The following is a 22,877-nucleotide window of genomic DNA, read 5'->3' as shown; positions in this document are numbered from 1 at the left end:
CTTTAAGCTGATAACCTCAGGCACAGATTAGAAGTGTTTCACAGAGATTAGGTTATCAGACTTTATTTTGACTTAACAGATTCTAATGTTTTCTTATCTTGTAGCCTCCAGTCACAACTGATGCTGCCTCAGGCTTTTGTCACTTGAGGCAACTTTGCAGACTTCATGCAGCTCCCCCTAGAGCCACCAAATGGTTTTTATTTAAAATCATATTTAAAAGGCTTAACCTTTCTCAGTGATAATCACTTGAGCCAATTGCTTGCCAAAGAAAATGAACCATGACCTGGATGACTGAAAACCTACACAGACCGCCCAAAGACTTGAACACTTTGCAATGATGCAGCAAATCATTTGAACTACAGGAGCTCAAAAATGTTAGCTTATATGTTTTGTTTCTGAAAATGTCCACAGTGCAGCTTTTTAACAACATGCACGATAAATCTGTGCCGTTTACCTCGCAATCTCTCTGCAGTAAACAACTTGTCAAGTAAATGTCAAAACACAACTGAGAGATGGGATCAGAATGTTTCCCCGCTCAGACATTCCTCCAAACTCCCCCAGTCTGAGATTCCTCCCAGAAAAGTGTCTTTGTCTTGTTGCACAGTGCAGTGTCTCTTTGTCTGTTCCTCCCTGCCCACTCCTGTGAGTGCAATTAAGTTTAAATGCTTCCAATGATTGTCATTACAGTGTACAGAAGCTGTTTGGGTTCCTCCTGTCACCATAATTCAGGTCCACAATGTCATATAGCCAAAATACAGTTGAAGAAGGATTGTTTATTGCAATGTCTACCCTTGGCATTTATTCTGGACACTGATTAGCGGGTTGTGTTAAAGGAGACTGGAGAACTGGATTACATCATAGCACCTGTTGCTACATGGACATGTTGATTTCCCACGTGGAAACACATGAGCTGACTCTGCAGCTTGGTACACTTCCTGTGCAGAGTTTAGGAAAGCACTGTCGAGTAAATACAGCATCCCGGGTCCTGAAAAATGGATGTGTATGAAATGTGAGAAATGTTTTTTTTTTTCCTCAGAGTTTTGTTCCGAGTTGTTCGGCGGTTGCCATAGAAACCGCTTTCACACCTGTCCTGAGTGTCTCCAGGCAGGTCCCAGAGGATGATGTCATCATCACTCCTGAACGGGGAGCCTCTCTGTCGACTGAGGCGGTTTTATTGAGGTGCTGAGTGAACACTCCCATGTAAGAGGGGGAATTCGCCAGCATCCAGCTGTGAGGATGATAACATGATGGGTCTGCAGCTTACTGTGTCAGAAAAAGCAATGCAGTTGCCATTGCGCTCTGCAAAAGTGAGAATTTCTAGAGACTGTGTTCTGAAGAAAACCTGGAAACCCAGTTTATAGGCACATTTGATGTTTTTCCCTTTAAGTATAAAACTTGTGTTTTGCATGTTTCAGTGCAGGTGCGGTTAACCCTAGTTCGTTTTTATTCTCAGCCTTTTTTCAACCACCACAATAATGAAGGCTGTTCCTTTCAAAAGAAACAATTTCTCGTTTGCTAAATTTCTCTCAGGGCAGGGCTTGTCCCCTCTCCTCTGAAATAAAGACAGCTAAGGCAAAGAAACTGATGAGTGCAGAAAAGAGAAAACCACAAGAGGAGGAAACCAAACCACCTCTTAGTGGAGAAGTCTTACAAACAACTCCCGCAGGCCCAGACAGAGTGGACCCAACGCTCCCCTTCAGTCTCACTTCTGTTTGTCCACCTGGCTGATTTTGGCTCGGCTTTGACCAAGACTAGTCTCCCGGTCTCCCACTCCCGATCGAGTGTGCTGTAGTTTGACGCTCATGGTCTTTGCTGTTTAATAGAGAACATCTGGAATGAGGCAAGGGCCAAATGAGAAAAGGCGGGGCTGCATCTGGATTTGGAGCGCGGGCATTTACTGTAGGATGCTCTTGTGCGTGATCAATGTTTTGATTTATTCAAAAACGGAAACTAGAAACACTCGCTGTGAGACTGAAAACAATTGCATTGCAGCTTTTCTTTAGCACTCAACCAAACATGCTCATACATGATGCATTAAGCAGCACATGTTCTTTGTCCATATAAAGTGGCAGTCACACATATAAGTGTATCTGGATAGACATGTGCTAAAACTGTTACAAACTGCCACTGTCATTGAGATATAGTTCTTTGCCGTCGTCATAAATTGAACACAGGCTGCTCAGTGTCAGTTTATCTCTCCATAGATAGATCCCTTTAATAGTTAGATATATCGAGTGTTGACATCAAAGTGTTCATTTTCTGCTTTAATGGCCTTTTTCAGCTCCTTAAGTGGAACTTGCTTTTTAGATTCTTGTGTGGGTGACGTCACCTTTTCTGCTGCCCCACGGATCAAAGGGAAACTGTTTATAGTGGCATGACACAGTCGCTTTTCAGATGAATGTAATTACACCCCCGTGTTGAACTCATGTACCGTAACAAGGAGGTCGACTGTTCCAGGAGAGCGTGTAACCTTTTCCCCCCCCTCCCCACACTTTTATTCTTATCTCAAATTCCTCCACTTTCAACTTTGACTGATGAACTTGTGGTAGATATAAGACACTTCATGTGGTTTAGCCATCAAATGGTTTTATCTTTTCAGTGGCAATAAAGAAGGCATGTTTTTGATGATTTAATGACTCTTTTTTTCACTTTGGCAGATGCGAATCCTCGACAAATTTCCGATTGAGGGAGGACAGAAGGACCCCAAAAAGAGAATTATTCCTTTTTTGCCAGGTAACAAACACAGTGCAGTATAACTGATATCCATGTCAACCCAAATTAGATTTAAACTTCTCTGCATTAGTATTTAAACCCCATTAACTTCACTTAACTAGATAGTTTTGGTAAAGGGTACCCTTACAATTCTTGTGTGAAAAAAACCCCAAAAAACAACATTTACATCTCTGCTAGCAACACACTGTTGTTGTTTGTTATCGTCACATGATAAGTTACTTAGAGTCAGTAGATTTAGCAGTAGCAGAAACGGATAACAATAAGTCTTACAAACAGGATTTCTGACAGATTTGTTTTGGCTTTTTTTCATTTGATTATTCACAAGAGCAGCAGAAGAGATCTGAACAGCGATTGGTTGCATCTGACCTTCGTTATAGTTTAAAAGCAAAGCACACAAAGTTTTTCATACTATAGTTGTAAGTAAAATTGAATACATTTCATATCCCAACTCCAAAATGATGGACTATTACATGAAACCCCAATGAAACTCATTTTTATCTAGATGTAACAACATATGGAATAATTAAGAGAGATACTCTTGAGAGCAGTGTAGTAAAAATCTCTGTAACTGCTTGCAAAAGAAAGACGTTGACATTTTCATGCACAACTAATGTTTGTTAGTACTCCTTTAACTCCATAGCATGGCTTACCACAAAGCATTGTTTCATTAACCGCCATACTCCGCCCAGGCCAAATCAATTTGTGGTCTGCTTCGGCTGGCTGTAGGAGGCCTGCAGAGAGGGATTTATCTAATCTGATAAACTGGTTGTGGGCAGGAGCAGAGGGGAGCAGTAAAGAGATCCTTTGTGAGACAAGTTGAAGTGCTTGAGTATGGCCATAGCTGTTTTTGATCTGTCTGTAAGCCCAACGTAGAGTGGGAGTATTGCCTGCCTGACACACAGCTAACAGCATTTCACTGTTCAATGAGCTTTATGCAGTTTGACACTATTAAGAAGTCAATCTCCTCAGAGTTATGATGTGCGGTTTAAAATGAAGGAAAAGTAACTCTTTAAGCTGCTCTTATTAATTTATGCATTTAAAGAAGCCTTGGAGTACTTCTGTTTTTAGAAGCTGGGCTTGCTGGGCATGATTGATGTATTTGAAAATTAATATAATTATTTAATGAAGATAAATCCTCTGTAGTGTACACAATAAAGGTCCCAAAAATCTGTATTAAATACTGATTTGCATGTATTTATTTTTCAATATTTAATCACAACAAATGTCTTTACACACACACACACACACACACACACACACACACACACACACACTGTACATAAACATGCACATAGATATAAAGGGAGAAATAAAAGGTCAACATGGAAACTTAAAACAAGGGGAAGTGGGCAAACAGGTTAATAAAATAATACAATTAACACAAATAAATAAAAGTGGATTGTGAATTTCCTGAGGGTCATCCAGCCATGTTTCATTCTACAACAACTTATTTGATAACTTAGCTGTGGTAGCTAACGGGAGACTTAGCTACATAAGCTACATTACGTTAGCACTCAACCAAATTCTAGCTAGCATTTAGGTTAGCTTAATTTACTGTTAGATAGCCAAAATAACCATAGCTAGAAAGTTTTACCTTCCCCAGTATTTTGTGTGAGACAGTTATCTGAAAGTAGCTTAGCTTATGGGTTATCAAAAACGCTGTTTTACCTCGACAAAGGAGCTAGCTGATATTCCATTAGATTTTTACTATCCCGTCTCTTTTTATTTGTTGAGTCAGAAGAAAATTGTTCATTTTGTGAATTTGTTGAATTGGTATCCATAAATAAAACAGCTATTTCTATCTATTTTGGGGCTTTTTCTGCCTTCGATCTAGAGAAAGGAGAATGGATGAAGTAAGAAATTGGGAGGACAGAGTGGGAATGACATTGGCAGGGGGCCAGGGGTGAGGTCGAACCCGGGCCGCTTGCTTTGTGGACTAAAGCCTCAGCATAAAGGCATGGGACCCCACCACTTGGAACAACTAGCCCCCACAATTTGACTTTTTTTAGACCAACTTCAAATCTTCAATCTTGTAATTTGATCAACCTGAGTGAACTACTCATTAACAATGTGGAACGAGACATTTTCTATATTTGGTAAAACAATTAATATAACCTGAATGTAACCAGCTACATTTTATAAACTCAAGTTTTAAACGTTTTTTTAAATTGTTGGAGATAAATTAATCTAACTATTTTTTTTTTCCCCCAGGTAAAGTCTTGTTTCGCCGAAGTCACATAAGAGATGTAGCTGTCAGAAGGCTGAAGCACCTGGATAATTATTGCAAAGTAAGACAAAGGCTGCATGTCTCATAATATCCTTAGAGCTACTGTATACCTTTCTTAAAACCATTGTAGCAGCTTGTGTAGTGTTTACATGCTCTTCTTTGTCATCAACTGTATATGTCAACGACTTACTTTTGGTTCATTTGTGGGTTTGAGGGCTAGTTTATCCATGACATGCACAATATTTCTGAGCCAGGCCTGGACATTTATCTCCCCCAACCAGCCTCAACAGGAAAGCAACTGCTCTATCTGCCCTCGTCATTTCCTGTCACCAATGTAAATAGGCAGCCTTTGAAGGAAGCAAGGGAAACGGGTTGCTGAATTTAAAGAATACAAATGAATCAGCCGACTTTTAAGAGCAGCAGTGAGTGCAGCTGGCTACCTGACCCTGTTCCATTCATTAGGTCAGTGACGGGAATGTAGGGCAGGTGCGTTGCCAAGTGTGGCAGCAGTTTTTCATTTGGAGGAACAAGAGGAGACTTTCTGCAAAGGAAAGAAGCTTAAAGATAATGATAGCAGACTTAATTTCCAATATCCCTCTTATGAAGATGTCTTTTCTGATTTAAGTGGCTGAAGCCTCTCGTTTCCAATGTCTGTACAGCTGAGACAGGCCTGAGTGGTCACGCTGTATCACCTTTTAGTGATTCTCTTTGTCTAAACCCTCACTCTGGACTCACAGGCTTCCTTCCCTTCCACACCCTCCACACCCTCCGCCTGGTCTCCTCATCCTGCTGACTGTGCAATGACTAAGAGTTACAACCTGGTTACTCATTGACATACAAACCAAACTGTGTGAAACCTTTTTAAATGTGTTTTTTTTTTTTTGCATTCTAACACAACATAAAAAACATATTCATCCCTCCCTTCTGTCTCCCACAGGCTCTGATGAAGCTTCCCTCACATATTACCCAAAGTGATGAAGTCCTGCAGTTCTTTGAGACCAAGTTAGAGGACCTCAACCCTCCCGCAGAGTGAGTAACTATCACCGCATTGCATTACAAATCCAACCCATCATTTTGCATTAGCATCATTCCTGTTTAATGAGCGGTTAGATACAAAACAATCCCCTCTGGTATGCTGTAGACAAACACTGCCGCAGTATACTGTTTGTGTGGTTCTACAGCTGGGACAGACGCCTTTCACCCGCATTGACCTGTCTTGATCCAGAGGCTTTGCTGCGTCTCAGAGATGATTGATGGATGCGGGTTGAGAGGCACCACGTTTTATTAATAATGATTTCTGGGAGGTGACACCTGATCCCCAAAACAAATGAGAAAGGATCAGTTGTGTCATGACTGTGCGGCTGAGTTCAAGTCTCTGGGCAGATGAAGCTCAGAGGCTGGTGATTTGTCATACTCAGTTCAAAGTCAGTGGGAGTAATTACTGACTCACTGCTCAATTCGTTATTGTCTGAATACAAATTTTTTCCTTTTGGTTAATGTTCAGTATGTCACAGTATAATACTGTATATGCATTTAAACTTTTTCTACTGTACCAAACCCATTCAAGAGTAAAAGAGTGGCGGATTCAACTACAAAATGGTCTCTCCACCTCTGACCCATACATGCTAATCCCACTTCAAAGTGAGTTTCTCCTCCGGTCTCAGAAACGGAAGACTGCAGCTTAAATTGAGATCTTTAAGGTCTTAAAGCCACCCAGGTGCTCAGGTCCTTTTACTAGAATCTGGACTGACTCAGAGTGACTCTTAGGGTTTCATATTTTTCTTCTCCCTAGCTTGAAACATCACAGAACACATAGTCTTGTGTTGCTATGATGTTTATTAAATTGGCACAGGATGAAATACCACCATGGACAATGATATCACTCCTTTCTATAGAAGACCTGTGAATATATTCCCGGTGATGCTTCTATTCACCGGGAAACTAGACCTTTTGTGACCTGTCCATTGTTCTTCATCGTGACCACTAAAGGGTGTGTTGCTATGACTCTCACTGCTCTGGTGATGATGTCGCTCAGTGAAGTTGGCTAAACCGATTTTTATCCAGTTTGTGGTCCTTACGATCTGCTCTGCTGCTGTCCACTATGTTTGACTCTGTGGCTGACAGAACTGCCAGCCTGGAGTTCTATAACTGAAAAAGAGCATGACGCACGGCTTTTTATTCTGACGAGGAGGAATTCAGATGCTTTCACAATACGAATGAAAAAACAAAACACAAAAACAGGTAATTGATATATGAAGGCTGATTAAGGAAATAAGCCATACCCTGATAGAAATACATGCTTTTGTAAGATATGGAAAGGCCATTTATTGACCTTCTGTGTAAATAATTTGAGAATAAGATAAACCATGATGATGAATTAATAATATTTTTGAAAAATGGGCATGATTTTTGACTTTTAGGTTTGACATGAGTTGCGGTATGTAACTGTAAAAAAGCTGTTTAAATTTCACCAATCAATCAAACATGTCCCTATAATGATGATAATTATGAGGCCAGTCACACCTGTGACATTTTGTCCTCTATGAAAAGTCAAATAAAGCCATTTGTCTGCCAGTAATCTCTATAAACATCAGCAGCAAGGTGGAGATGTTTGTCAAGCCCTCGTGTGCTACTGCCATCTCATGGACAACAGGTGTCACTGCCTAGATTAAAAAAAGCAGCTGGATGTGACGTTGCTCTCTCACAAGAGGGAGCCATGATATAGGCTGAAAGATAACAACACTGTACAGCGATATGAGATAGAGGTTGTGTGTTTGTACTGCTGCACAGAAAGGAGAGATTGCACATTAGTTGTTCGTTCAAAGGAACATGTCATCCTTCTTCTTCTTCTTGCCTTTTTTTTTTGGTCAAGCTTTGATAAAAAGATAAACTTTGGTAGATAGAAAGATAAACACTGAAATTAGCTGAAAAAATACAATTTGATTAAAAAAAAAGAGGGAACTAAATATTCCTTTGCGACCTGAAAAACGAAAAGCTTAAATATATGAAGTCTGAAGTGTTTTAAAAGCTTCTTGGCTACAGATCCAAAGTGTGTCTTTCTTCAATTTGAATAATGGCATCCTCCTTTTAAGTTTGTTCCAAGGCTCAGAGGCTTCAAAGCTGATGAATATTTCACAAGATTAAGCAGCAACTTCTAGAGAACTTTGAGAGAAATTAAGAAAAAAGTAGACATTGTATTACATCGGCATGAAAAAGAAAGATATTTCTCATCGTCTCATATCTTGAGGTCCTTATCGGCGCCTCAAATGACTGTTTATGAATGCGTACACACAGAGAATATTTAATGAAAGAGTTTAGACGTCCATTATGATAATGAATGCCACTGGCTAGGTGTGAAATTAAAATACCAATGTTTTAGTCATCAATCAACACTGCAGCATTAGTTTAAGAGTTATGCAGATTAAGAACTGGTCGTTCGTGTTGTTTGTAACAAGGTGAGGTGAATTTGACTTCAGTTAGCTTGAAGGTGTTTTTCTAGACAACGTCAGTGTGGGCCAATGTTGTTGCTGTTTTATTGAAAAGTATGATTTTACTGCCCTATACTGCAATGTGACTCTGCACGGCAACATACTGTTTTTTAAAGTTGTAATAAAAAGGTAGACTGTATTAATCCCTGTGGGGAAATGTGTCCTCTGCATTTGATCATTCCTTACTCTCAGGGAACAGTGTGTAGTGCGTGCGTGCGTGCGTGCGTGCGTGCGTGCGTGCGTGCGTGCGTGCGTGGAGTGCATCTGCAGCTTTCAGGCCAGAAAACTCAGTCAAGGTCAAAGTCTCAATTATGAATAATTTCAGTAAACACATTCCACTATCCGTCATGTCCACCTGAAAGGACATTTTGAAAGAAATGGCAGCTCAAACTATTCCAGCTCATTTTTTTAAATATATATTTTTGGCTTTTTGGATCTCTTAGTTTGTATTTCAGCTCCAAGTTGCACTGTGTTAGTCTGAAAGTTCACTTGTTGCTTCATGTTCCTCTTCAAGTCTAACAATCTTTAAGCTCTGAATGTTCATGTTCAGAAAAAATGATTGTGTGCATCGGATTCCATTAAACCCATTTAACAACACAGAAGTGTCATAAATTACTAATTTTTATGTTAATAAGTGTCACATGCTTATGAGAAGGTGCACATTTGTGAAATATTATCATTAGCATAACACATGCTTCATTTGCTTTTTTTTTTTAAATGTAAATGAGAATTTCACAAAGCAGCAGAGCCTCTGGTGTTTGAGCTCAGAAAATCAATGATACAAGGTCAGTGCTTTTGTTTGGAGCCGTGAAATAAATGATAAATACTAATAAAGCTATCAATTACATGCCATTGGAGCAGTAGTGTACTGTGAAAGAAATACAGAAAGAAGGATTGAGAACAAAGTTAGATGCACAACATTTCTCTGTCTCACAAATGAGTCATGATAAAAGTAGAATACTTTTTGTCATAAATAACTCTCTAAACCATGATGATGCTTATAATGGTCTGCTGAACAGGATATTCATTTTACTGTACATCTTCTTTGGTTTAAATATATTTCATATCATCAGGTATTTCTTTCTAATTAGGGATTTTTTGACAGTTCTGTCTGTAGATAACGTCAAGGCCACATGAAAGCAGCTCTGTTAGTCCAAGTGCTTCATGCACAAGGCTCTTTGAGTCCATAGTGCTCCCTGACAGGCAGAGGTGGACAAAGCACACAACTGCATTACTTGAGTCAAAGTATAGATACTCCAGGTCAAATATGACTCCAATACAAGAGGAAGTTGCTCAAATTATTACTTAAGTTAGAAAGAAATTACAGGAGTACTTGCTTTTAGAAACACTTAAGTATTCAAAATCTTTTAAAACAAAATCTAAAAAACATTGTTGTATTTTCATGACTTTTTGTAATGCATGACTCTAGTAAAGTTTATAGGGGTGAACACTCTGCTACCTTATGTTTGTTTACATCTTTAAAAGTCACATGCTAACAGATATCCAGATGTGCAGCTCCAAAATAATAAGAACAAAGTCTTATAATGAGAATAACAAGATAAGACATTTAATCATCCAATATGTGCGTAAAATCAGTAAATCTTTTCATTTGGTTAAACTTAAAAGAAAGTCAATGAGGTATTCGAAGCTGTGGAACCAAAATGTGACCTGTAGATATTTATCATAGTATGGGTCAAATAATCATACTGCTGCATACTGCAAAGATCATATCTCCCCATGGTCACACATGATGGCACATCTGCTTTGAACTCCTTTCAAATGCATTCAAACAAACATACTCACATGTCTTTGAGTCTTTGTTAAACGTCCACATCTTTATTTCTCGGGGATATAGTCTTAATCTTAATCATAAAACTTGAACAATTCAGCTTTGGAACCTAATTTTCATCACAAAAGTGGTAGGTAATTATCCACATCTGGAATGTGTGAAAACATCATTTTTAACACGACTACATAATAAGAGGTATTATTTTATATGGGAGACAATAAAGTTGTTTTAGAGCCTTTTCTTTACAGCTTCAAATTTAATTTCACATCATTGTTTTTTTGCCACAAGGGAAGTTATAAGTTTTTTTGGGGTTTTTTTTGTGATCAAACTTAACAGTCTTTCACCCTGACATCATTGTGCAATCATGACTAAACTTTTCTGGAGATGTGGGGCCTGCATGCTGGAGTTGAACGTGCTTTTGTGAGGATTTGAATACAAAATTTGTAAGAATATAAAACACAACCTACGACTGCGCCTTGTCCTTTGTTGCAGATGCAGCCTTCTGCTTTATTATAATGATTTCCTGTTCTTGGACATCGAGCCTTTGACCCCTTGATCTGGAAGGTTACTCCTGCAGGGGTTAATCTCGGGTCAGGCGGGAGTGTCTGGGCAGTGTATACATGCAGACGCTCCGGCCCTTTCGGTGTGGCTGAAAAATGTGAGCGAAGGACTAAATGTCTCACACATTCCATCTCTAATAGGCCCACCTACAAAGAGCGAGCTGCAGCTTTGTGCAAACAGATGGTTATCCTCATGGGCTTGGAGATGAAATGACGTGTTCAGCCCATGCAGTCCATGCGTCCATATTAAGCATCTCACTGCAAACTGGAACCAAACCTGTTAAGGATTTGTAAAAAAAAAAAAAATTAACTCCCAATTTTCACCATCCACTTAGAGTTAACCCACTGAAACACAGGTGAAAGCTTTTTAACAGTGTCTGGACGTGCTTTTGCTGTTGTTCTCTTCGCCTCTATGAGATTGTAGTGCTGATGGGAGGACACAGCCAGAGCACTGTGTGCTCATGCTCCTCCTGGGAAGAATATTATCCCAGCTCTGTGCTCAGGGTCACAAGCTAGCAGGGCAGGTCAAGCATCTATTTTATCCCCATCATTTCTCCCCAAACTCTCTGCAGTGCTTTGCTCACTTTTCATACCCCCACCCTGACTCTGAAAAAATAAACTCAGAATTCTCACGAAATACTGAAGAGGAATCTTCATGTTTAATCTTTCTGCCTGTTGGCTGTGTGTGGACATCATTTTGAAACTATTATTGTGAACATTCTGTGATTTATCAGTACGTTTATGCTACATTACCTACAAAAAAAACTCCCCCTGCTCTGTTTTATATCCTGAAAATCTGTGAACTCTTCACGCCGTATATGATCTGCAAATGGTTGTGATTTCTCAAACCTAGATCTCGACATATTTGGTTTTCTCTCTTTAAGTTGTGTACTTCAAGTAGTCTCCCGTGACACCCTGTGTGCCATCTGCTTAGACTGTACTTTAATAAACTGCAACCCTGTTTAAGTTGGCTGCCAGTAAATGTGTAAAATTGTGTTTTCTGCCCTGCATATGGTATAGAAAGTTATGAAATTCACATCAGGGTTTGAAATTGTTTTCCCACAGTGAGATGTTGAAGATCCAATATAAACATTGTTTGTACTGTGTCACAATCCATTTTAATAGCATATTCACACTTGGATTTATTGTTGTATTTCAACATTTAGTGAGTACATCATCTGTGTTTTTAATTAAGCTGAACAGAGCTGTAAGTTAGGACATCTGTGACTTGAAATGTCTCTTAGCTCGTTTTTGTTTGAGCATCTGGAAACGGAGAAGTCCTGCGCCAAAAGTGACTTTATGCTAAGTAACAAAGGAATACAGTTATTGTTAAAATTGTTTTGATTAAGCAAGATTGGTTGCAGTTTGAACTGAGTTATGAAGTCTGCCAGACACTGACTAATCTTCATGTTATAGAGTCATTATCATTATACATTTTGACTGTCTTTATTAAATGTCTTTTTGCCTGTGGTTGAAAATAATGTATTTCAAATTACTCAATAGTTGAATGTATACTTTTTTAATTAGCGAAACGAGTTGAGGCGATGCACAGGCTATAACCTGGGAAATGTTGGACAAGGTTTTTTCCAAACATGTACTTAAATCCATAACTGGCTGTGGCTCCAGTCCTGCTGCTGGCCTCTCTGGAGAGCCAGGTGTCTGTTCACATCTGTATCAAACCTCAACCTCTCCTCAGCATGCTCATTCTCTCTCTCTCTCTCTCTCGCTCTCTCTCTGTCTACAGCTCAGTTAACTCAATGAAGAAATGCAGTCAGCCAACAATTCCTGAAATGAGATACACGCTACAACACATACATCAACATGCATACAGATTCAGAAATGTTTCTGTTTTAAAATGTGTATCTGTGCAACAAATTTGCATCAGGGTCCACAACACATAACCTCCTTTTACAGACTTGATTGAATGCATTAGCATTAGCATTTAATCAATTTGATAAGAGGAGGTTATATGTTGTCATGTCACAAATTATTTAACTTCAAATTATGGTCTGTGGAACCCTGATTTGGATGATGTGATTTGGAAAGTGGAAAAATCTAATTCCAACAATATAGCAATAATTGTTGATGATCTTCCCACCGGATCATGACATCAGAGGACAACAGCAGGGATGTGAATAGAGTAAATGACTTCATATAATTTGATGCACATTTGTTACACAGATCACAGATGCACAACAAATCAAAATGTCTGAGTTACGAGATATGAAGAAAACCAAACACTGGAAGGTTTTCCTGATAAAGACAAGCTATTCAGATCAGGCTGTAAACATGTTTATTTCTGCTTTCAAATTTGATATTTTAATAGGGGATGTAAATTAGACCAACAGATCTTTTGCATCTTTTGAACAGCATTTGTTTTTTACACTTCCGTATTGTCTTCATGTTTCAACACAGGAGGTTTCTTCTTGGTATGAATAGATCCAACAACAGTAATTGATCCATTTATATGCAAATAATCAGTCCCGAACCAAAACAAGGAGCTCACTGACAAACTGTACAGTTAATGTACACACAGACAATCGGACATTGCAGCTCTGTGACCCTAATGAGCGACATCAGTGACAGAAATGCCCATCCTTTAAGTGTTCTGTTACAGCCCAGCATTTGGAACAGGCACGCTTTCACATCCAAGCATGAATGGGATCTACCAAGGGGAAATGATGCCGTTGTAAAGTAAATAAATGCTTTTCTGTAAAACAGAGGCAGCTGTGGGGATCGAATGTATATCTACCATTTAAACAGATACTCACACACTTTTAAAGATGTGATGATTTGTTTTATTTCCGTCCTTGGCACTCTTCCTCACCCGTATGTTGTATCCCACTCTGTCTCTCCCCCTCCCCTCCTCCCTCTCTCTGGTATAGTGGGTCAAGTTCGGGGTGCATTCTCATCAGGGGTTTGGCTTGTACTTTGTGTGCCAAGGGGCAGAGATTCAGCTGTAACAAGTGTCTGGATTGATCAAATGGTATTAAAACTCTGACCTCCTCTCTTGCACACACACTCACCATACTCACCATGCTTCTTTGGTGTTGCTTCTTTTCCAGAGACTGCGGCGGCTCCGGCAGACGTAAATCAGGTAAGAATCGCAAGTCTTTTACCTCAAAAACTGAAATCTGTTTGATGTGAGAAAGCTTTGATTTGTGAAAAGTTTTGATGACTTTGGTGGCATGTCACCAAAACTTTGATGTCTGATTCATCATTTAAAAAAAAAAAAAAAAAGTTGGTTTGAAGTTTTTTGTGGCGACGCCATGTGACATTTGATATGTTCTCTCAAGTGATTTCAAAGCAACTTTTTTGATAACTGATTGTTGTTTTCTGTGATTTTCCAAGCAAACTTTATCAAGGAAATTAAGCTTCAGCCTCTGATTTGAATGGATTTTTTTCTTCCTTTTCTTTGCCAGACAACAAAGTAAATTGAAAAATCCTGCTTTTGGTCGATAGGTTTAACAAAAACAATTTGACAGGATCCCTACGAGCTCTGAGAAATAGTGAGAGTATATAAATGTTAGTTTGTTCTATCTGATTCTGCTGCATTGATTTCCACCAGTTTTAATTTCCCTTTGTTTGTACAATGTGCAATGCTTAATTGGTGTTGTATTTTTTAAAGAGAACATGTTCTTCCAACACGGCCTGAGCTATCACTGTAATTTTAAAATAGTTCACCAAACAGTGCTAGGTCAAACCAGACCACCTGTTTGAACCTCTATGTGCTGTATTTCCTCTGCCAGGGTTAGCTGCCGAATTTATATTCATGTATGTGAGAGAGTGCAAAGAAGACAGGAAGACTGAGTGACTCAGCTGAGCATGGGGGATACAGGCGTAGGAGGCAGCAGGAAAAAAGTATGAGAGGAGTTCAGTGAACAGCTGTGCAAGTGTTGTGTATTTGTGTGTGCGTGCAATCTCAGAATACCCGCATGCATTACTAAATGACACCTCAGTGCTGCAATCAGCTGCTTTGGCCATCCTCCCTGCAATCTGCCACCGTTATGTGTGACACAAATGGGCGATAAATGACCCATAAGTTAATTTACTCCGAGGAATCCACTCTGAGGAAGAGCTGTGCCCGAGTTACCACCAAAGGAATAAGACCCCAAACTAATTTCATTATGCGTTCCATGGTATTGAGAGTTTACGTAACAGGGAATTCCAGATACATAGCGAAATGGAAAAGTGTCTCTTTCTTTTCTTTTTTTTTTTTAGCTGAGCGTGTGTTTCGAGTAGCTTAAATTCAGTCTGTGTAAGATATTAGATATGTTTCCAGCTATATTCATATCCACTGCCTGGAAAATGTGTGATATGTCTGCTGCCTGTTTGCCATTTTGAACTATTTCAACCCGAATGGTTTGATATGAAATATAGTATCAACTATTTAAGATGTTCATACATTTAGACTTTTAATATCAAGTCCACCAATAAAAACAATAATCACACGTTTTACGACTGGTGCTAACGATGATCTACACGGAGCACAATCTGTACATTCCTCCTGTGCTCGATTTCTGAACCTTCCCCATGGCCCCCTTTGCTGGGCATTAGTGGTGAACACACTGAAAGATTGATCTTTCTCCTTCAGTGCTGGACAGCAGATAAAGTGTTTGGGCTCTGTGGTGAATTTGTGCTGTAGCTGCAGCTTATGGGTTCCATAATTACATGGTGCAGGTCTGCAGTAAGGGTGTACTGAGCCCCTGCCCGAAGGAGAATGTAGCCCTGCACCACAAAACTGCATGTGGTCAGAGGTTCGACAAGGATCTCTGTTTACCTGGCAGGCAGGAGAAATCAGAGGATCTGCCACTGAAGGTCTCATCTTTAATGACATTAACTTAAGTTTGTGAATATAGTTCTTATAGTATTTTTTTATTTCTCTTCTTCTTTGTAGGACAGATAAAAGGTGAGGGAGGCCAGTGGAGGAAAAAGTGGTAATTCTTGAAGGGTTACTGTGCGGTTATGAGCATAGTCCCAAAGGAAAGAATCGTTTCTGTCATTGTGAAGCTGTGACAGTCAGAGGTGGGCACAGTTGATCAGTTGAACTCGGGTAACCGGTTATCTGTTAACAAAGCTGTTAACTACCATAGCTGTAGTCAGTTAATTGTTCTTTGTTTAACTGAAGTTAACATTAACGTTAACCAAACAACAAAAACATCAGCTTTTCGTAATGTCAAGACACCTGAGTTCTTAGGAGGCCATGATGACATTGACATCTCAAAATTACGAATAGAAAGTCGTTTTTTTAGGTCTTTTTGCCTTAATTGGAAAGGACAGCTGAAGAAAGACAGAAAATAATGGGGGATGACATTCAGCAAAGGGCTGATGTCGGATTCAAACCCACAGCCGCTGCAATGAGGACTATTGCCTCTGTACGTTTGGCGCGCAACGAAAACGCTAGGCGGTTTTCGATTAATTTCCCAGCCCTAGCGCATAATTATCCATTATTTTATCTGTTATATCTGGTGACAATATAGATCATAATGTACACTGAATATTTTTTTAAAGGCTTAAGAACGTGTCGCCTTCCCAAAACAGGATGCACGCTGACTGTCAACTACATTATTTATTGCACTTTCTATTTTTAAGTATACAGCCTCACTTCATAATCCTGAACTATCCCTTTAAGGATTTCATCCTTTACACGATTCCAGTGGCATTTTGGTCCATGTCTCTTTTCTAATCCTCCTACTGTGACTTCTCGCTTCAAGGTCCCTACAGTTTTAGGTCAAAGCAGTTTACTATTAGTGATTTGTTCATCATAGCGCTACACAGACATGCAATAGATTTGTCAGGACTGACTCCTGTTTCCAGACTCGGCATAAATCACTGTCAGCTAACTTGGAAAAAATCCTCCAAGAAACATATTTGTGATGGGATTCTTCCAGGATGATGAAATACATCATTCTTTATCAACTCTCAGGAGAGAAAGACGAGTGAAACCGTTTTAAAGATAAAAGAAAAACAATCTTAAGGACTTTTCAGGATAAAATGACGCTCACGTATAGGGATGTTCATACGATTTAGATCATCTTCTAAGCATTAGTGATAATCTGTATTTGAGAAGGAAGTGTGACGAGCATAAGACAGATAAAAGTTTAGTAGAGGAGAGAAAGAAACTGTGTGCTAGTGCATGTGAAAAGCAGCTGGAGAGGAGAGGAGGTTTACGTGGCAAGTGGAAACCATTTCAGTGTTGCACACGTACTGAGGGAGTGTGTTTATGTGTGCAGACTTGCTGTCTTTATTTGAGCTGCGGGTCTCGGGGGGGCCTGCAGGGTGTGTGCATATGTGTGCATGAGGTCGTGTCTATGTGGGTGTTTCCGTGTCAGTTGTGGGTATACAGGAGCAAAAGGGTTAATCTGTTCATGAGTTAGATGGTGGGTGGGTCAGCTCAAGAGCTCTGTGTTTGTTTGTATTTGCAGATGGATAAGATTTTAAACTGTTATAGGAAATCATTAGCGCAAATGAGCTTCCTAATCACTAAAACAAGCGGACACTGTTCCAGCAGCTTCTTTCTCAATGAACAGCCCCACTACCCCCCCCCCCCCGACCCTTTCATAATGATCCTCACAGCAGCTTAGAGATTCATTTAGTGAGTTAAACCTGAATCAAACGATCGATTACACCAATAGACGTTGTTAAATTTTCATGGATATTGCTGTTTCTGCCATGTCATGTTCGATTATGTCATCTGTAATATTAGTTTTTTATTTTTTTTCTTCAATGGTACCACTAAAGTCCTGCGGGATGAAAGCTCTGCCCCTTCCTCCAGCACAGAGCAGATGTAGTATCAGCCGCCCTGTTTCTGATAAGTGACCATTTGTCACGCAAACTTTTTTCACCTTGGGGGAAAAACTGAAGCGTTTATGCTCAAATCACCATTTTAGAGCCAGAAACATGTTATGTAACATATGAGATCAGAAATGTTTATTTATTAGTGACATTAAACAGGCTGCTTTTAAATGGAGTATATTATATATTTTGTAACCTATGCATACTAGTTGTTGGGTGTTAAAGCAGTCAGAGTTACTGGAAATTCTTGTGAAGTGGAGGATTGGTTTTGAAGTCCCTCAAGCTTAATTACTGGTCTGAATTCAGAGCTTTTGGAAACCTCTCAATCAGCTACATGCACTTAAACAGTAACTACTGAACTTAAAGGTGCCCTGTGGATTTACAATACAGCAATGTTTTTGCAAGAGGCTCCTTGTTAAATGTGCATGTGCACAAAGACACATTCATTAGCACTCAAGGTAAATGTTACACAGTTCTGCAACAGTTACTGTATTTTCCTGGTCAACAGTTTTTTGTAGCATTAAAGGCAAGAGAGAAGAAGACTGGTCACGCGAACATAGATTTAATTGAGTGTTTCTTGTAACTTTTAAAACACTTCCATTACAGTCTTGACTTCAAATACAGACAGAATTTGCAGAATAATGGAGACATCGAAGTTTTAACACCCTTGTGAAGCCTGTCTTAAGAGGATTTTGAGAGAAGTTTCTCTATTTGTTTGTGGTCTGCCCCTCCTCCCTAAGGGCCACATACTGATTCAATGACATGAGTACATCTGTACTACATTGAACAGCAGTCCTGTGTCCTTTTCTAATCCAACTGAACATCTGCTGCTGATGAGCCAAACAAAGGCGTCGCACTCTGCCAAATTTTACTCCCCTTAATCCATTTCTGCTCCCATTAAGATACCCCAGGGTTCAAAATGTGGCACTAGTCTGCAGGACACAACGCTCGGTGCCAAATACGCTATCAACAAAATGCTTGATCATGAAAAACCCACCATGAAGAAAGATTCTGTGGTTTAAATTGGTAGACATGAACTCTATGTCTTCCTCTTCTTGGTAATGAATTATGCAGAGTTCCTAACTGTCGTCATTTTTGGATGGAGCGGATGGGTGAGTGGGGTTGGGGGTGTGTCTTGGATATAGTTTTGACATTTGGGAATACAAGGGTGGGAGCAGGAAGCACATGTATAAATCTGAGTGAAAGAGATATAAACACAGAAAGTGGTTGATAAGGCATTCTGAGAAAAGACAACAAGAAAATACTTTTATAAAAAAGTGTAAATACTTCAGATTTACATTGTACCTATATACACTAAAATACACACACTTATGGAAACTGACACGCAGTCTGTTTAGCTATTATCGTTATGAACTCAAGTATCCATTCATTGACCAACAACATTATATAGTTTCATATGAATATGGAAAATCTATTTATTGTAAATGTTTTATATATACATGGTTACTATTGTAAAAAGTTTGTGTCATTGTAACAGTGAAGTATTCAACAGTCTAGCCATTACCTGGAGCTAACTATTCAACCATTAGACCTTTAATTTCTTTGTGCTTACAATTTAACCATGAAGCCATGCATTTTGCCATTTCTGACATTTAGCTGTTGACCTTTTTTTTTCATCGTATGGCATTAACTTTTGGCAAATGATTGCCATTTAACAATGAGTTTAAGGGGGTTCCACTACTTCAACCGTTTTGCCATTACGTTTAGCTTAGCTTACTATTTCAACAATTTAGCCACTACTTTTGTACTTTTTTCTGTCTTTGTGTTTGGATATGAACTTTAGTTGATTTTGGTTAAATCCTATTGTATATATTGTCAACTTAGTTTAGCTATCCTCACTAACTCTCAGCTTATCCTCATGGTTATGGCAGAAGAATCCCGGGCCAGAACCTAAACTTGCTAGCTATTTTCAAGTAGTGACTGGATAATGTAACTCACCATGTTTTTTCTTGAAACCTTGATTTGTACATAATAAGTCATATAGCGCATTTTGTACTTAGCTCTCTTTGCACATACTTCATTAGAAATAAGTCCTATCGTGTCCGAGGGTGTTTCACGTCATTTAATCTCACACATGTTCTCCATGTTCAGACTCTGTCTTCCTGCTGTTGCAAAACATTTCATTTCCTGAATGAGGCAGAAATATTTGCTTTTGTTTTGCAAGGACTATTAACTTTGCTGACAAAGTCTTTACTCACTCACCACAGGTCCAGAATTTACTGTTCACTCACAGCAGCAGTTCAATGGGAAACCTCCATTTACAACACTTGACATAGATTTTGGTTTTATGAAGTTATTACTTTTATGTCCATCTTCCTTCCAATTATTTTGTTGACAAATTTGTTTGCAATGTTGCTATCAATTATCCTTCCATGCATGAATATATGAAATAATGTAGCAAGTTTTTTTTTCTTCTGTTTTTTAGGAAGAAAATTATATTATATAATTTTTTATAATAATTATTATGAAGAAGTAACATCAGCGTCTACTAGAGTAGACATTATGCGACACAGCCATGCTGTAATGCAAACATGACTTTTCTTTTAATACATAATAAAAATAAATGCATTTTTGTTTCTTTTGAAAAACAAATTTTTAGGTTGTCGCGTCATTTTGAGCTTCTTGAATTAGAATTTTGAAGGTTTTCCGTCTTTTAATTTTGGAGTTTTCCTGTCTTATACAGGAAAAAACACATGTAATTGGGTTAAACTACCTCCATAGGTTCTGCCTGGACCATTCCAGAACAGCACAACAGCAAACATTTAATGGGAGAGCAAATATTGTGGGTTTTAATTCAGCCTTGAGCTCTTGCCATAGAAACATATTGACGTAATAACTATTTGGTGTTGATGTTTTTTTTTTTTAAAACTGCAAGATATAGTTTAAAAATAATTTTTATTTTTTACTCCACATTATATATTTAAAAGATCAAATGAGTCTCAGAATTACTATAAACTGTTTTTGAAAATTAGCCCGACATGCCAACTTTGTTAGCAAGATTACTATTACAGAAAAAGTAAACGTAGCCAATTTAAATCATACATACATATTTTTAGTGTTATCAGCAGCAAAAAAACAACACAGCAAAGCAGGAATACGTGGTGCACAGATAAACAGTTTCAATATAGAGTTGCACATAGTGAACAAAAAGTTTGGCATGTTATTGGGCATTGCAGTATTATTGCAATAATTGAAAGTGTTTTACATGTTGCACATGATAGCAGTGAGTTATTTGGAGTTTGGATGTGTTCTTAACTGTCCCACTGGGAGCAGGCTTGGTTTAAAAATCTGACTGCAGCAGGAAGGAAGGGCTTTGGTATCTCTCCGTGGGTGAAGCAGCTTGTTGCTGAAGGAGCTCCCAGTGCTGTTACTGTACTATGCAGAAAGCAGATGGAGTCTGCTCTGGCCTTTCATGTTAAGTTGACGTCAGTTGATGTTATTTGTCCAGTCCAGTTCATTGTTCAGGTGAACACCCAGTTACTTATGGGAGTCGACAATCTTAATGTTCATTCCCTGGATGTTCATCATTGTGGGAGGATTAGGTTTGGGCCCGCGAGGTCTACCACTGGTTCTTCAGTTTTCCCAGTATTGATCTGGAATAAGTTCTGCTGGCACCAATCCACAAAGATTAGGTTCAGTGCTCTGTAGTCACTCTCTTCCCCATCAGTGATGAGGCTGACAATGGCAAAGTCAGAGAACTTTCAGCGGGTGACAGTTTGTTGCGTGGTCGGAGAAGTCGACAATAAGGGGCAGAAGAGGTGGGGAGCCAAAATGGCTCCCTGAGGGACCCCATCCTGTAGAGCACCATGTCGGACACACAGCCTTCTGACAAACTGTGGGCTGTGGGGGCAACTTCAACAATTTATGATTTCTGAGAGATATCGGGAATAAGTAAACTTCACATACATACTTAATAAAAGATATGTATGTTAAATGAAAGAGAAATGACTGAATTAAACAATATACTCAACAAATGCACTACATAAATGACACACTATGTTTTCGCTTTCATCCCTCATCAATAAATCAGTAGTTGCCAAAGCATGGCATGACTCATCTCTTTCCCTTGTTCATCCAATATTGTGAAGTGATCATTGTTAATTTATCTATGACTTAAAACAAACCACACAACCACATGTTTCTAAGAATAGTGTCAAAACAAATATCACTGCTCTTACTAAGGCAATCGCTGTCATATTATGCTTTGAAGAACAAGAAGGCAATACCAAGAATTTAAATAATACGTTCTTTCCAGTCTTTCTGCACCCAACATTGTGGTCTGACTAAACGTCTTGCACAAATAACGTGGAGCTTCGCAGACCACAGCCCGACCACAATAATCTGGTGTCAGAATCTTTGGAAGTTTGAGCATTTGAGATGCTAATGATGCTGAGTTCATCTTCATAAGTTATGAGCTTCTTTAAATTTCAATGTTGGTTCTGAGTTGAATGTAAAAGGTTTTATCCCTACAGAGAAATGCTAATCTTTCTCGGAAGGACTGTCGCCAGGTCAGCTCTTTGGAGAAATGACAGTGTAATCCAAGTTGTCTCAGTCAATTCTTATCTAAGCCTTAAAACTTCCATCTCTTTGGCTAAATTTTCTTATTTTCCATCCTGTGGATAAAACTGGGTTCCTTTTTCCAACTTTGTGTGTGTTGGATTTCTTTGGTTTTGTCTTTCTCTACAGTATCTAGTGGCTGTAAAAGCAGAGCCGATTCTGATCTCTACAACATTTGCAGATCTCTTGCTGTTATTCAAACACACCATATAAGTACATTGTGTGTTTGTTGTAAGATAAACAGATATAATCTGAAGCGTGCAGACAGTAGCTTCCCACTGTAAGGAGCTGTGAACTCATCGGTCAGCAGGAGCTCATGTTAATGTGTGTACTGAATGTCAGCTGGAGTTGCGTCTGGATTCCAGCTGATGTTTGTTAGATTTGCTTCAGAATGTTCAGCTTGGCTATTTCTAAGGTTTTTTCACAATTAGGGGTTCAGCCGGGCTGAATTCATGTCGCCTTACTAAGTACAGTAAATGTTTAAGTTTATAAATGCTCTAACTGTGTAGAAAGAATACCTTTTGTGTTTTAAGAAATAATTTCTGTAGTTAGCTAGAGTGAACCAAAGACAGGTAAAGTAGTAAGCAGTAGGCTTGACCAAGTAATGAAAGCAGGCACAAACGTGAACAAACTAAGTCACTGCCGGTGTTTATATGGTTAATTCAGTGAAGTTCAGAAAGAAAGACTTCCATTGGCTGAGCTGCACG

The 22,877-nt window shown here is 39.0% G+C and overlaps 1 protein-coding gene across 2 annotated transcripts in view; it reads left to right on the top strand.

Annotated features, from left to right (window-relative positions):
- The window catches only part of LOC109981953 (SH3 and PX domain-containing protein 2A), a 55,462-nt gene that overhangs the window by 10,528 nt on the left and 22,057 nt on the right, over positions 1-22,877 (top strand). For both annotated transcript variants that reach the window (XM_020630960.3, XM_020630961.3), the window contains exons 3-6: positions 2,658-2,733; positions 4,945-5,021; positions 5,898-5,989; positions 13,863-13,894. In XM_020630960.3, the coding sequence (XP_020486616.1) occupies positions 2,658-2,733; positions 4,945-5,021; positions 5,898-5,989; positions 13,863-13,894 (277 nt within the window). The remainder of the gene's footprint in view (positions 1-2,657; positions 2,734-4,944; positions 5,022-5,897; positions 5,990-13,862; positions 13,895-22,877) is intronic.

The sequence above is a fragment of the Labrus bergylta genome, chromosome 10 (assembly GCF_963930695.1).
Source record: "Labrus bergylta chromosome 10, fLabBer1.1, whole genome shotgun sequence".
Taxonomy (NCBI): Eukaryota; Metazoa; Chordata; class Actinopteri; order Labriformes; family Labridae; genus Labrus; species Labrus bergylta.
Note: the sequence above shows the minus strand (reverse complement) of the source record. Positions and strands in the feature narration are given on the sequence as shown.